We start from the raw sequence: 12,913 nt of genomic DNA, 5'->3' as shown, positions 1-12,913 counted from the left end.
CAAGAAATTATTCATAATTTCATGCTTGATAATTTAAGCTCTTAAAAATGTAATGCAATTTATTTCAAACTTCTTTGTGTTCATAAATGAATACATTGTAAATTTTTAGATTTTTTCTTTTATTATATCATAAGTACTTTTCTGTCTTACTAGGTATTCTCAAGAAACATTTTGAAAATACATAATAATTTACAGATGTGACAAAATAGGGGTTTCTAAATTATAGTAATATTTTTTATCACTAACATTTCAAAGAAAAATTTTATCTTATTTATCTTTAGAATTTCATATTAAAAGTTAAGTTCTGTAAGTTATTTGGTCATGGAGTTTAAAAATATTAAGGGCTTTTTATAATACATTCTCATTTCCTCCTTCCTTTATGGTTATCTATTCTGTGCAGGAGTTGTGTTTCTTAAGACTGAGAGCAATATTTAAAAATTAGTAAAGTAGAGAGTTTCCATTGTGGCTAAGCAGATTAAGAACCTGACATAGTGTCCATGAGGATGTGGGTTCGATCCCTGGCCTCGCTCAGTGGGTTAAGGACCCAGGGTTGCTGCAAGCTGCAGCATAGGTTGCAGATGCAGTTCGGATCTGGCCTTGCTGTGGCTTGGTGTAGGCCCCAGCTGTAGCTCCAGTTCAACTGATAGCCAGGGAAACTCCATTGCCCCAGGTGAGACCCTCAAAAGAAAAAAAAAAAAATTAGTAAAGAGGATAGGCACAAATAACAAGTTGTTCACATCTCTTTTCATTTTACTATTTTTTTTAATGTCAAAAATGTTACATATCTGAACATTCTGGTTTATTTTATATTTTTGTGCCCATATTTTTGTTGAGGTATTCCTGTTTATTTCCTTCATTTTTAAGCACTTTTATATTAATGGTATTAACTCCCACATACTAATACATGTTATTACATTGAATAATTGGTCATGATAACTTATGTTTGTTTTGGTGGGTATTTTTTATTTGTTTTGGTGATTATTTGATATTGTGATATATTGAAATGGAAATCTTTTATGAAATCTGAGAAACATCATCTTTTTTTATAGCTCTGTTTTTGAGTTTATGGATAAAACTTTGCTCTATTAATTAGTGTGTGTAAAGTGTTAGTGTATATTTATATATATATGTATACATACACACACACATATTTATTTTACACTGAATTATTTGAGTAGTTATGTTATGAGAGAAGCTGTAATCTGGATTTTTTTCCCACAAAACAGTATATTTATGAGTTCATTTATGGAATGATAACTTATACCTGCTATTTTGTCATACCTGGATTATCATTTAACATCCTATATAAAATTTTATACAGTATTTTCAGGTATACCAACTGCAAAATTATTTCTTATTAAAGTATATTAAAACTATTACTATACAACATATTTTAATCTTTACATGAGTCAGATGTCTTTTTTGAATTTTCATGTTTCAAAATTAAGAAGACTATATCACACTTCACTATATAAATATAGTAATGAAAAATGACTGAATATTGAACACACACTAAATATTAATATTGAGGAAAGAAAGCAAAAATCAATAACATGAAAGGGAAAATTCCAAAGGCTACAGTCAGAGAGCCTAACCTCCGATGTATGATTAGTCTAAATTTCCATCATACACTGGAGAATATATTTGACAATACCCAATGTATTATGGAAATCTAGACTAATTCTGGACTTAGAAATAGACATGCGGTTTGGGACTAGAATATCATCATGGGACTGGAAGCCAAAAACTTGTAAAATTTGTAGCTGTGCTATATCATGGATAAATTTGAGAAGCAAAGGGATATTTGTTCACTCCCAGTTGCCCAAACATTATCAGATATCTCCTCAATACTTAATATCATCCAATGTTTATCTCTTTGTAAAATTAATGATATGTATTGAAAAACACTGAAATGTTTCTCTATTTCTAGAACAAACTCAAGTATGCATTGGAATTAATTGATTATTTTTATTTAGATATTTTGCAGATATTTCCAAAATATGAATCATTCAAAGCAACGTTAAGCTGGCTGTAGGAGTGATCAATAATTTTATGATTTAATTCTATTTCTACATGCCTACAAAGAACAATGGAAATTGAAATGTAAAAACATGTATACAATTTATACTTCCAAAAACATGAAATACCTAGGGTTATAGTTAAATAATTAAAGACACCTTAAAAAATGGAACAATGTACCATGTTCATTACTTGAAAATCACAACATTATGAATATGTCAGTTCTCCTAAAATTCATTTATAGACTCAGGAAAATCCCAATCAAAATTCAGCTCAGCTTTTTTTTTTAGAGGCATGGGGAGGAGTAGAAATGGAAGAATTGATTCAATATATATATATTTTTTAATTTAAAAGAAAATGTAATTGAACTATAGTTGATTTACAATGTTCCTTCAAATTCTGTTGTACAGAAAAGTGACCCAGCCACCCATACACACACATTCTTCTTTTTATTTCCTAACCCAAGAGACCAGAAACAGCTCCCTGTGCTGTACAGTAGGACCCCATCACCCATCCATTCTAAATGTAAAAGTATGTACCTACCAACCCCAAACTCCCCATCAGTCCCATCTCTACCCTCCACCCCCTTGCAAACACAAGTCTGCCCTCCATGTCCATGATCTGTTTCTGTTTTGTAGATAGATCATTTGTGTGATATTTTAGACTCCACATACAAGTGGTATCATATGGTGTTTGTCTTTCTCTTTCTTTCTTCACTCAGTATGAGAGTCTCTAGTTCCATCCATGTTGCTGCAAATGGCATTATTTTGTCCTTTTTATGGCTGAATAGTATTCCATTGTATATATGTACCACATTGTCTTAATCCATTCATCTGTCAATAGACATTTAGGTTGTTTCCATGTTTTGACTATTGTGAATAGCACTGCTATGAACATGGGGTGCATGTATCTTTTTCAATGAAAGTTTTGTCTGGATATGTGCCCAGGAGTGGGATTGCTGGATCATATGGTAGTTCTCTATTTAGTTTTCTGAGGTACCTCCATGCTGTTTTCCCATAGTGGTTGTACAAATTTACATTCCCGCCAACAGTGAAGGAGGGTTCCCTTTTCTCCACATTCTCTCTAGTATTTGCTATTTGCTGACTTGCTAATGATGGCCACTTGAAGTGGTGTGAGGTGGTACCTCACTGCAGTTTTGATTTGCATTTTTCTGATAATTAGTGATGTTGAGCATTTTGTCATGTGCCTGCTGGCCATCTGTATGTCTTCTTTGGAGAAATACCTATTTGGGTCTTCGGCCCATTGGGTTGTTTATTTTTAGTTGTTGAGCTGTATGAGTTGTTTGTATATTTTGGAGATTAAACCCTTGTGGGCTGAATCATTTGCAAAGATTTTCTCCCATTCTGTGGGTTGTCTTCATTTTTTAATGGTTTCCTTTGCTGTGCAGAAGCTTTTGAGTATAATTAGGTCCCACTGCTTTATTTTTGTCTTTATTGTCATTATTATAGGAGGTGGATCAAACAAGATGTTGCTATGATTTATGTCAAAGAGCATTCTGCCTATGTTTTCCTCTAGGAATTTTATAGTACTTGGCCTTATGTTTAGGTCTTTAATCCATTTGGAGTTTATTTTTGTTTACAGTCTAAGAGAATGTTATAATTTTATTCTTTTACATGCAGCTGCCCAGTTTCCCCAGCACCACTTATTGATGAGACTATCTTTCCTCTACTGTATGTTCTTGCCTCCTTTGTCATAGATTAGTTGACCTTATGTGCTTGGATTTTATTTCTGGGCTTTGTATCCTGTTCCATTGATCTGTATTTCTGGTTTTGTTTTTTTACCTGTGCTACTCTTTTAATATACTATTTACATTTTTTAAATGATTTTTATTTTTTCCATCATAATTGGTTTACAGTGTTCTGTCAATTTTTTACTGTACAGCAAGGTGACCCAGTCACACATACATATTTACATTCTTTTTCTCAAGTTATCATGCTCCATCATAAGTGACTAGATATAGTTCCCAGTGCTATACAGCAGGATCTCATTGCTAGTCCATTCCAAATGGAATAGTCTGCATCTCTTAAACCCCAAACCCCAGTCCATCCCACTCCCTCCTCCTCCCCCTTGGCAACCACAAATCTGTTCTCCAGGTCCATGATTTTCTTTTCTGTGGAAAGGTTCATTTGTGCCATATATTAGGTTCCAGATATAAGTGATATCATATGGTATTTGTCTTTTTCTTTATGATTTACTTCACTCAGGATGAGAGTCTCTAGTTCCATGCACGTTGCTGCAAATGGCATTATTTTGTTCTTTTTATGGCTGAGTAGTATTCCATTATGTATATATACCACATCTTCTTAATCCATTCCTCTGTCAATGGACATTTAGGTTGTTTCCATGTCTTGGCTACTGTGAATAGTGCTTCAGTGAACATATGGTTGCATGTGTCTTTTTCAAGGACAGTTTTGTCCAGATATATGCCCAATAGTGGGACCGATGGGTTATATGGTACTTCTCTATTTAGTTTTCTGAGGTGCCTCCTTACTGTTCTCCATAGTGGTTGTACCAGCTTACATTCCCACCAACAGTGCAGGAGGGTTCCCTTTTCTCCACACCCTCTCCAGCATTTGTTATCTGTGGACTTATTAATGATGGCTATTTTGACTGGTATAAGGTGGTACATCATAGTAGTTTTGATTCTCATTTCTCTAATAATCAGTGATGCTGAGCATTTTTTCATATGCTTGTTGGCCATTTGTATATCTTCTTTCGAGAAATGTCTATTCAGGTCTAAAAAAAAAAAGAGAGAGAGAGAGAGACAAAAGGAATCAGGATGGGGCTAGCATTCCTGAGAGGGAGCTGTGAAAGAGAAAAGGAATCCACAACCTGGGAAGCCACCTAACCAACCGGGAGATCAGCTGAGATGTAGGGACCTCAAAGTTGCTGAGAAAAGCACAGCAGCTGACCTGAGGATGGAAAAGTAGAGTGAGAGCCAAACAGATCATCTGCACCACCACCCCAGACACCACAGCCTGAGACACTCAGGTGGGGGCTGGGGGCTGAGACTCGGGCTCCAGAGGTCAGTTCCAGGGAGAGGACTAGGGTTAGCTATGTGGAGACAGCCTGAGGGGCTAAGGAGCGATGTGCCATGGAGTATATTTTGGTTTTGTGCCAGTACCATACTGTTTTGATGAATATAGCTTTGTAGTATAGTCTGCAGCCAGGGAGCCTGATTCCTCCGTTCTGGTTTTTTTCAGTATTGCTTCAGCTGTTCGAGGCCTTTTCTGTTTCCACACAAATTTAAATTTTTTTTGGTCTGGTTCTGTAAAAAATGTCATTGGTAATTTGATAGGGATTGCATTGAATCTGTAGATTGCCTTAGGTAGTACTGTCATTTGACTCTACTGATTCTTCCAATCCAAGAGCATGTTATATCTTTCCATCTGTTTGGTCATTTTTGATTTCTTTCATCAGTGTTTTATAGTTTTCAGAGTACAGGTCTTTTGTCTCTTTAGGTATATTTATTCCTAGATATTTGATTTGATTTGATTTGATTTGATGTGATGGTAAATGGAATCATTTCCCTAATTTCTCTTTCTGGTCTCTCATTGTTAGTATATGGAAATGTAATCAATTTCTGTGTATTAATTTTGTATCCTGCAACTTTACTGTATTCATCAGAGTTTTCATTCAACAGTTTTCTGGTAGTGTCTTTAGGATTTTCTAGGTAGAGTATCATGTCATCTGCAAACAGTGATAGTTTTACTTCTTCTTTTCCAATTTGGATTCCTACTATTTATTTTTCTTCTCTGATTGCCATGGCTAGGACTTCCAAAACTACATTGAATGTTAGGGTTACCATTCTGGGAATTTGGCCAAACATTTTAATTTCATAAGAAGGGGCTTAGAGCATAGCTTTCCCATCCTGTACTCTCACATGATGTATCACTGGATTATACCAATTCGTGTAAAATGTAAAATACTATTGATTATACTAATTATTGTAATAGGCAAAATGCTATTGAGTATGTAAATATTATATCATAAGAATAATACTTTTATAATGACCTACACTGAGAAAATTGCTGTGCATTGTGTGCCATTTAAACAAATACAACTAAAGACAGATATTACCATCCAAATAATGCTCTTGACATGCTTCTAAATTGAGTTACCTAAAAAGCAGCTAAGTTTCAATGGGAATAGTTGGAGCTCAGCAACAGGAATTAATGAAAGCAGTTCAGGAAAAAGAGGGGGGGGGGGAGCTTGGCCATTGGGCACTATATCTGATTTGGACCTTCTGCAACCACTGGCATTTCTGACCACTTACACAGCTGATTTCATCCATTGGCCCTGAATTTCCTTTGTTATTTACTGGCTCCTGCAATTTGTACCCACATAACTTTATTCCACAGTTAAGTGAAGAAAAGATCTGATTCTAATATTCCCATTCCAATATTCCACAAATGCCCTTTATGAAACAATCCAAAACAATTGGGGTGAGAAAAACCCCCAAAGTTCCACTATAAATAGATTGGCCTCTGACACTGGTGAACTCCATAAACAAGAGGCTACCCACCTACAGGAACAGAAATAGCCCACCTATTGTTTTTACCTAAACAATTAGATCAATGTGGGTCCTCTCTACAAAACTTGTCTCAGGCTGAGAGATCTTAGTTAAGAGGAAAATGAGCATGTATCCTTCTACCATACTGATGAAAAATTGCTTATAATTCTCATGTGAATGCTGATGAAATAACAGAAAAAAATGTGTAAAAGAAATGAAAAAAACACTCAAGGATAAGAAAACCCAAAGTAAGTGAGACATCCTCAGTTTGAAGTTATGTAATTATGTATACTTTATGACACAGTGCATCAGCTTATTGGTATCTATACATCCAAGTGAAATGTAGGCACATGCCAGAGGAGACATGTGCAAGAAAAGTCATAAATGCCTGAGACTTAATAGTCAAAAATTGAAACAAACTTAAATTTTCATTGACATAGAATGGATAAACCTAAATATTTATAAAATTAATACTGAAATCAGTGAAAACTATTGTTAAGTACTAGTCCAAGTTACAAAATTATAAAACCTTATGATTGGAAATTATATAAAAGTAGGAATAGTCCAACTATGTTATGTAAGGATGCAAAAAACAAGATGCAAAACTGTGATGAAAAGTAAAGCACTGAAACGATTAAGTTATAAATGATGGTTGGAAGGAACAGGCATGTATTTGAGAAGGAACACAAAAGAATTTCTTTTGTCAGAGATAAAGTTTGTTGTGGCTTGGGGGCAAATTCTTCAGGTGCTTGTTAAGTGTCTATTCAATATACTCTTCATCTGTATCTCATGTGTATATTTTATGTTTATTATATACCTCAATGAAATTATGAGAATTACATGAGTATTTACTACTTAAAAGAGGGCAGAGAACTGCCCTAAAGCATATGTATATTTAATAAATAGAATATAATTCAAAAGGAAATTACTATGACTTCAGGAGGAAACTTTGGCACATACACCCACACAAAAAGCCCTGAATAAAAATTCACTAAGAAATAAAAGGAATGGTAGGTAGCTAAGGCAACTATTTTCTGAACAAAGTCTTCATAGTACTATCTATTGGAAAGAGTAAAGATGACAGAGATAAAATTTTTACAAAAATACTATGTAATTTAATTGGATTATAAAACCTGATATTTAGGGGTAAGTTAGTCCAGATATGATTAAACCTTAAATAGGTATGTGAACGTGCAAGAATCATCACTAAAGGGAAATAAAAGGTTATAGCCAATAAATCACTGAAGGAAATAATGAGAAGAAAGGAAAACAGAACACATAGATCAAAAGAAATAAATACAAATCCAATTAATTACTAAATGTGGAAAGAGGAACATAGAGAGTATAAAAATTTGGGGGCAACTAAAATTATAAAAAACATATGCAATCTAGAGGAATGTAATAGCTAAATGTAATAAGGTATTCTGGAAAAGATCTTGGACAGAAAGAGGCCAATTAGTTAAAAACAAAAGAAATCTGAAATATAATAATCTGAAAATAATGATGTACTTTAATTTTAAAATATGAAAATATTTTAATCACAATAATGTTTAAGGGGTTAATCTTATAAACCAGATATAAAAAATAATATATTAAGACAGTGTGGGAGTTCCCATCATGGCGCAGTGGTTAATCAATCTGACTAGGAACCATGAGGTTCCCCTGGCCTCACTCAGTGGGTTAATGATCTGGCGTTGCTGTGAGTTGTGGTGTAGGTTGCACACGCAGCTCGGATTCAGCATTGCTGTGGCTCTGGCATAGGCCGGTGGCTACAGCTCCAATTGGACCCCTAGCCTGGGAACCTCCATATGACGAGGGAGCGGCCTTAGAAAAGAGGGAAAAAAAAAAAAAAAAAAAAAAAAGACAGTGTAGATTTTGAACTTAATAGTAAAATAAACTGAGTGAGAATAGAAAAGTATCAGGCAAATATTAATTAAAGGAAGCTAGTGTGTGGACAAATATAGATATAGATATATAAAAATACAGACATGTCACACCAGATAGACTTTAAAACAGAAAGAAACCTTAAAAATATAGAAATTCATTGTTTGAAGGTAAAAATTTAACTTTCTAGGAAGATAGAATAACTAAGTTTGCACTACGTAGAATAACTTCAAAATACATAAAGCAGGGAAAAAGTAAATTATAGTGAAAATTATGCAAATTCAATGGCATAATTAGACTATCAATATTATTTCTCAAGTACTGAGAGTTCAGGCAATCAAAATTGTTAAAAATACAGAAGATTTGAGTCACTAATTTAAAAATTATGATATAATCAGGATATACAGAATTTTGTTCCTAAAAATTGTTGACTTTTCATAGTCTCAAGCAACTATGGAGAATTCAAAAAAAAAATCACCATGCATAAATGTATGAAGGCAGGCACAACAAAATTCAATGATTAGGACTCTTTCCCAGTACACGTGGAAAAAATTAGATAATGGCCAAATGCTAAACAAACCAATAGCATGCCAAAGGTTAGGATTAATTCAGTTCTATGAAACCAAGTAAAAATGCATGAAGCTCTCCAGATGCAAGGACTGAAGCTAGGAGATGAGAAGGTGAACAACAGCATATATGTGACTCCAACAGCTCAGTGAATCCAATTCAGTTACTTTGGGGGAATTCAGGGATGATTTAGGTGATAACAATACTATTGCTGGAACTGACGGTTATACAGAAAGGTGTGTATTGCTACTCATGTTTACACAATAAAGAAAATCTACTTCTTTAATCCGTGCTGCACTTACCCCATGCTTAAATTCTTCAAATGCTTCAAATTCAGTATGTTAGTTATTGCATGTTCCATCCCTCCCCATCTGAGATATTTGATTAAACAGTGCAACATTAAAAAAAAATCCTTCCCTTTTATATCACATCTATATTTATAAAACTATACAACAAACACAAAAGCAAATCTTTAGATAAGTTATTAATGTTTCTCACTAACCTCTGCATCTCCACAGTCACATTGCTCACCCGCATCCAAAACTCCATTCCCACAAGATGCAACTTGTCCTTGGGAAACCACTTTGGAAATTATCTGATTTTGAAGACATTCAAATTCAGGCTGTGAAACTGTACTTTTAAATTCATCTATGCTGCAACTGCTAAAAAACTTCACACCACGGGAACGTCTAAAATTAAATTATACTCTTCAGATAAATGGAATAAAATCATTATCAAAGTAACACTCTTCAAGAACATGCTGTGAATTCTGTACTACTTCATTTACAGAAAAGCCAAGAAGTGGAGAGCATTTTTATTTTTAATACAATCAGTAAATTAAAAATTCATATCTATTGTAATTCGATATAATAATACACACCTAATAAGCTGAGGAAGTTAAGGTGACATGAGTTAGAATATATTGAAACAGAACAGTGCTTGGTACACAAAAAGCTCTGTTTCAGTAGTATGTCTTATTATTTATTACTTCATTATTATTGTCAACTTCATCATAATTATAATCATTATTATAAGAGCACTAATTATCATTAAGAAAATTCAAACATACCAGGAATAATACAGAAAGCTGAAGAAATAAACGAGGGTTGATTGTATTAAAAGTCAGGATTGGGAGTTCCTGTTGTGGCTCAGCAGATTACAAACCTGACTAGTATCCATGAGGATTTGGGTTCTATCCCTGGCTTCGCTCAGTGGCTTAAAGATATCCATCACTGCCTTGAGCTATGGTGTAGGTCTCAGACATGGCTTGGCTCAGATCCCGCTGTTGCTCTGGCAGTGGTGTAGGCCAGCAATTGCAGCTCTAATTCCACCTCTAGCCTGAGAACTTTCACATGCCACACATGTGGCCATAAAAGGCAAAAAAAAAAGTCTGGATTATTTGCACTTTGATAATAAAATTAATTAATTTAAATATTTCAATACCGAGTATATAAAAGGAATAAGCCTTAGATTTGTTTTATTTCTGATATTTCTATATTTCTACATTTCTAGGTACATGGTTTAATAAGTTTTTTTAAAGTTGTAATAATTTCATACTTAGAGAAATGATACAAAAATACAAACAAGAAATTTGTTTCCTGAAAAAGTCGAGTAATTTGCCAATGGGATGTCATGATCACTCTAAATAGTTATATGTATAAATTCTCACATAGAAATGAATTCTCTTAAAACAGACCGTCAACATCAGGAAATAATGATAACATTACTAACATTTAATCCTCACATTCAAAACTCCCTTCATCACAATTCTGGCACTTTATGGCAAAAGGATCCAGTTCAGAATCAACCGCTGCATTCAGTTCTCAGGTCTCCTTGGTTTAACTAACCGTGTTTTTTGGCTGAATATCGTGACATTGAAAAGTTTTATAATTACAGGCTGACTATTTGGTAAAATGTCCCTCAATTCAGGTTTATGAAATGTTCTGTCATAGAGTGAGGTTATGCATCTTGGCAACCTCATCACAGAAGTGTTACTGAGTTGGCTTCATTGTGTTATAACAGACAGCACATGATTTCAATTTGTTATAATTTGCATAAAATCACTTTGGTTGGTTAAGAGGTGTCCGCCAGTCTTCACTCTAACATTTCCTTTTTTCCTTTTCACTTAATCATTATTTGGAAGGAAATTTCATGTAAATATCTCATTTCTAATTACATTTTCTTTTCTCCCCCCCCCCCCCCCCACATTTCCCTGTGCTATACGGTAAGGTCCCATTATAATCACATTTTCTTAACTTTTTTTCTTTTTTTTGGCTGCACCCATGGCATGTGGAAATTCCCAGGCCAGGGCCAGGGATGCAACCTGTGCCGCAGTTGTAACTTGTGCCACAGCTGTGGCAACACTGAATCCTTAACCTGCCACAAGAGAATTCTTCTAATTATACTTCAATTTATTCATTAAAGTATTTTTATGATGACTAGGGAGTCATACTTTCCTATTACACTAAATGGGTTATAATCCATTGCTCGCATTTATGAATTTCAAATTGTCCCAGATTTGCCATTTGGGAGCCTCCTTCAAAATGACTTTGCATCCCTGTGACAAATCTCCATAATTCTTTGAACACCTCCTTATACTCTGCCACAAGATGTTCCAGGCACATTTGTATTTTGTCTGATGCCCTGGAATCAGGAACCCAATGTCTCCAATTTTATTCTTCTTTCCCAAGATTTCTATGGCTATTCAAAATCTTTTGTGGTTTCTGTTAAATTTTAGGATTGCTTCATTTCTGTGAAAAATGTCATCAGAGCTTCAGTAGGGATTATATTGAATCTGTAGATTGTTTTCGATAATAACATTTTAACAATATTAATTCTTCCAATCCATGAGCGTGAAATATCTTTCCATTTACTTGTGTATTCTTTAATTTCTTTCATCAATATCTTGATTCTCAGTCCAGAGCTTTCATCTTCTTGATTGTTAAATTTATTCCTAGGTAATTTTGTTCTTTTTGATGCTATTGTAAATGAGATTGTTTCCTTAATTTCTCTGATAGTTTGTTATTACTATATAGAAACACAAGAGATTTTGTATATTACTTTTGCATCCTGTAACTTTACTGAATTTGTTTACTACTTTTAACAGTTTTTGGTGGAGTCCATAGGTTTTTTCTAGGTGTAAAATCATGTCATCTGCAAATAGTGACAGTTTTATTCTTCCTTTTTTACTTGGGTGACTTTTATCTTTCTCTCCTGCCTAACTATTCTGACTAGGACTTTTAATACTATTTTGAATAAAACTGGCAAGAATGTGCATCCTTGTATACATTCCAGATGTTAGAGGGAAATTATACATCTTTTCACTGTCAAGTACGCTCTTAGGTGTAGTTTGTTATATGTATCCTTTTATATATACTTTGTTGAGAATATTTATCATAAATGGATGTTGAATTTTTTTTCAAATGCTTGTTCTAAATTTATTGAAATTATCATATTATTTTATAAATGGGGTGTGTCACACTGATTGAGTTACAGATGTTAACATACACTTGCATCCTTATAATAAATCCCACTCAATCAATAGATCATAGTACATGATCCTTTTAATGTGCTGATGAATTTAGTTTGCTAATATTTCATTGAGGAGATTTGCATATATGTTCATGGAAGGAATATTGGCCTATAATTTTCTTTTCTCATTTTTTTTTTTTTTGGTATCAAGATAGTGCTAGCCTCATTAGAAATGTTCCTTCTTCTATTTGGCGGAAGGCTTTGAAAAGGATTTGTACTAATCCTTCTTTAAATGTTTGGTATAACTTACCAGGGAAACCAGTGGTCCTCAGCTTTCAGCTATTGTAAGGTTTTTGATTCCTGATTCAATCTCCTTACTATAAATCATTCAGATTCTGTATCTCTTCATGATTCAGTCTTGGAAGGTTCTATGTTTCT

At 34.0% G+C, this 12,913-nt stretch overlaps 1 protein-coding gene across 2 annotated transcripts in view; it reads right to left on the bottom strand.

Moving 5' to 3' along the window:
- LOC125123135 (A disintegrin and metallopeptidase domain 3-like) overlaps positions 1–12,913 on the bottom strand; it is a 93,850-nt gene that overhangs the window by 38,982 nt on the left and 41,955 nt on the right. For both annotated transcript variants that reach the window (XM_047772415.1, XM_047772414.1), the window contains one exon: positions 9,507–9,693. In XM_047772415.1, the coding sequence (XP_047628371.1) occupies positions 9,507–9,693 (187 nt within the window). The remainder of the gene's footprint in view (positions 1–9,506; positions 9,694–12,913) is intronic.

The sequence above is a fragment of the Phacochoerus africanus genome, chromosome 3, assembly GCF_016906955.1.
Source record: "Phacochoerus africanus isolate WHEZ1 chromosome 3, ROS_Pafr_v1, whole genome shotgun sequence".
In the NCBI taxonomy this organism is placed as follows: Eukaryota; Metazoa; Chordata; class Mammalia; order Artiodactyla; family Suidae; genus Phacochoerus; species Phacochoerus africanus.
Note: the sequence above shows the minus strand (reverse complement) of the source record. Positions and strands in the feature narration are given on the sequence as shown.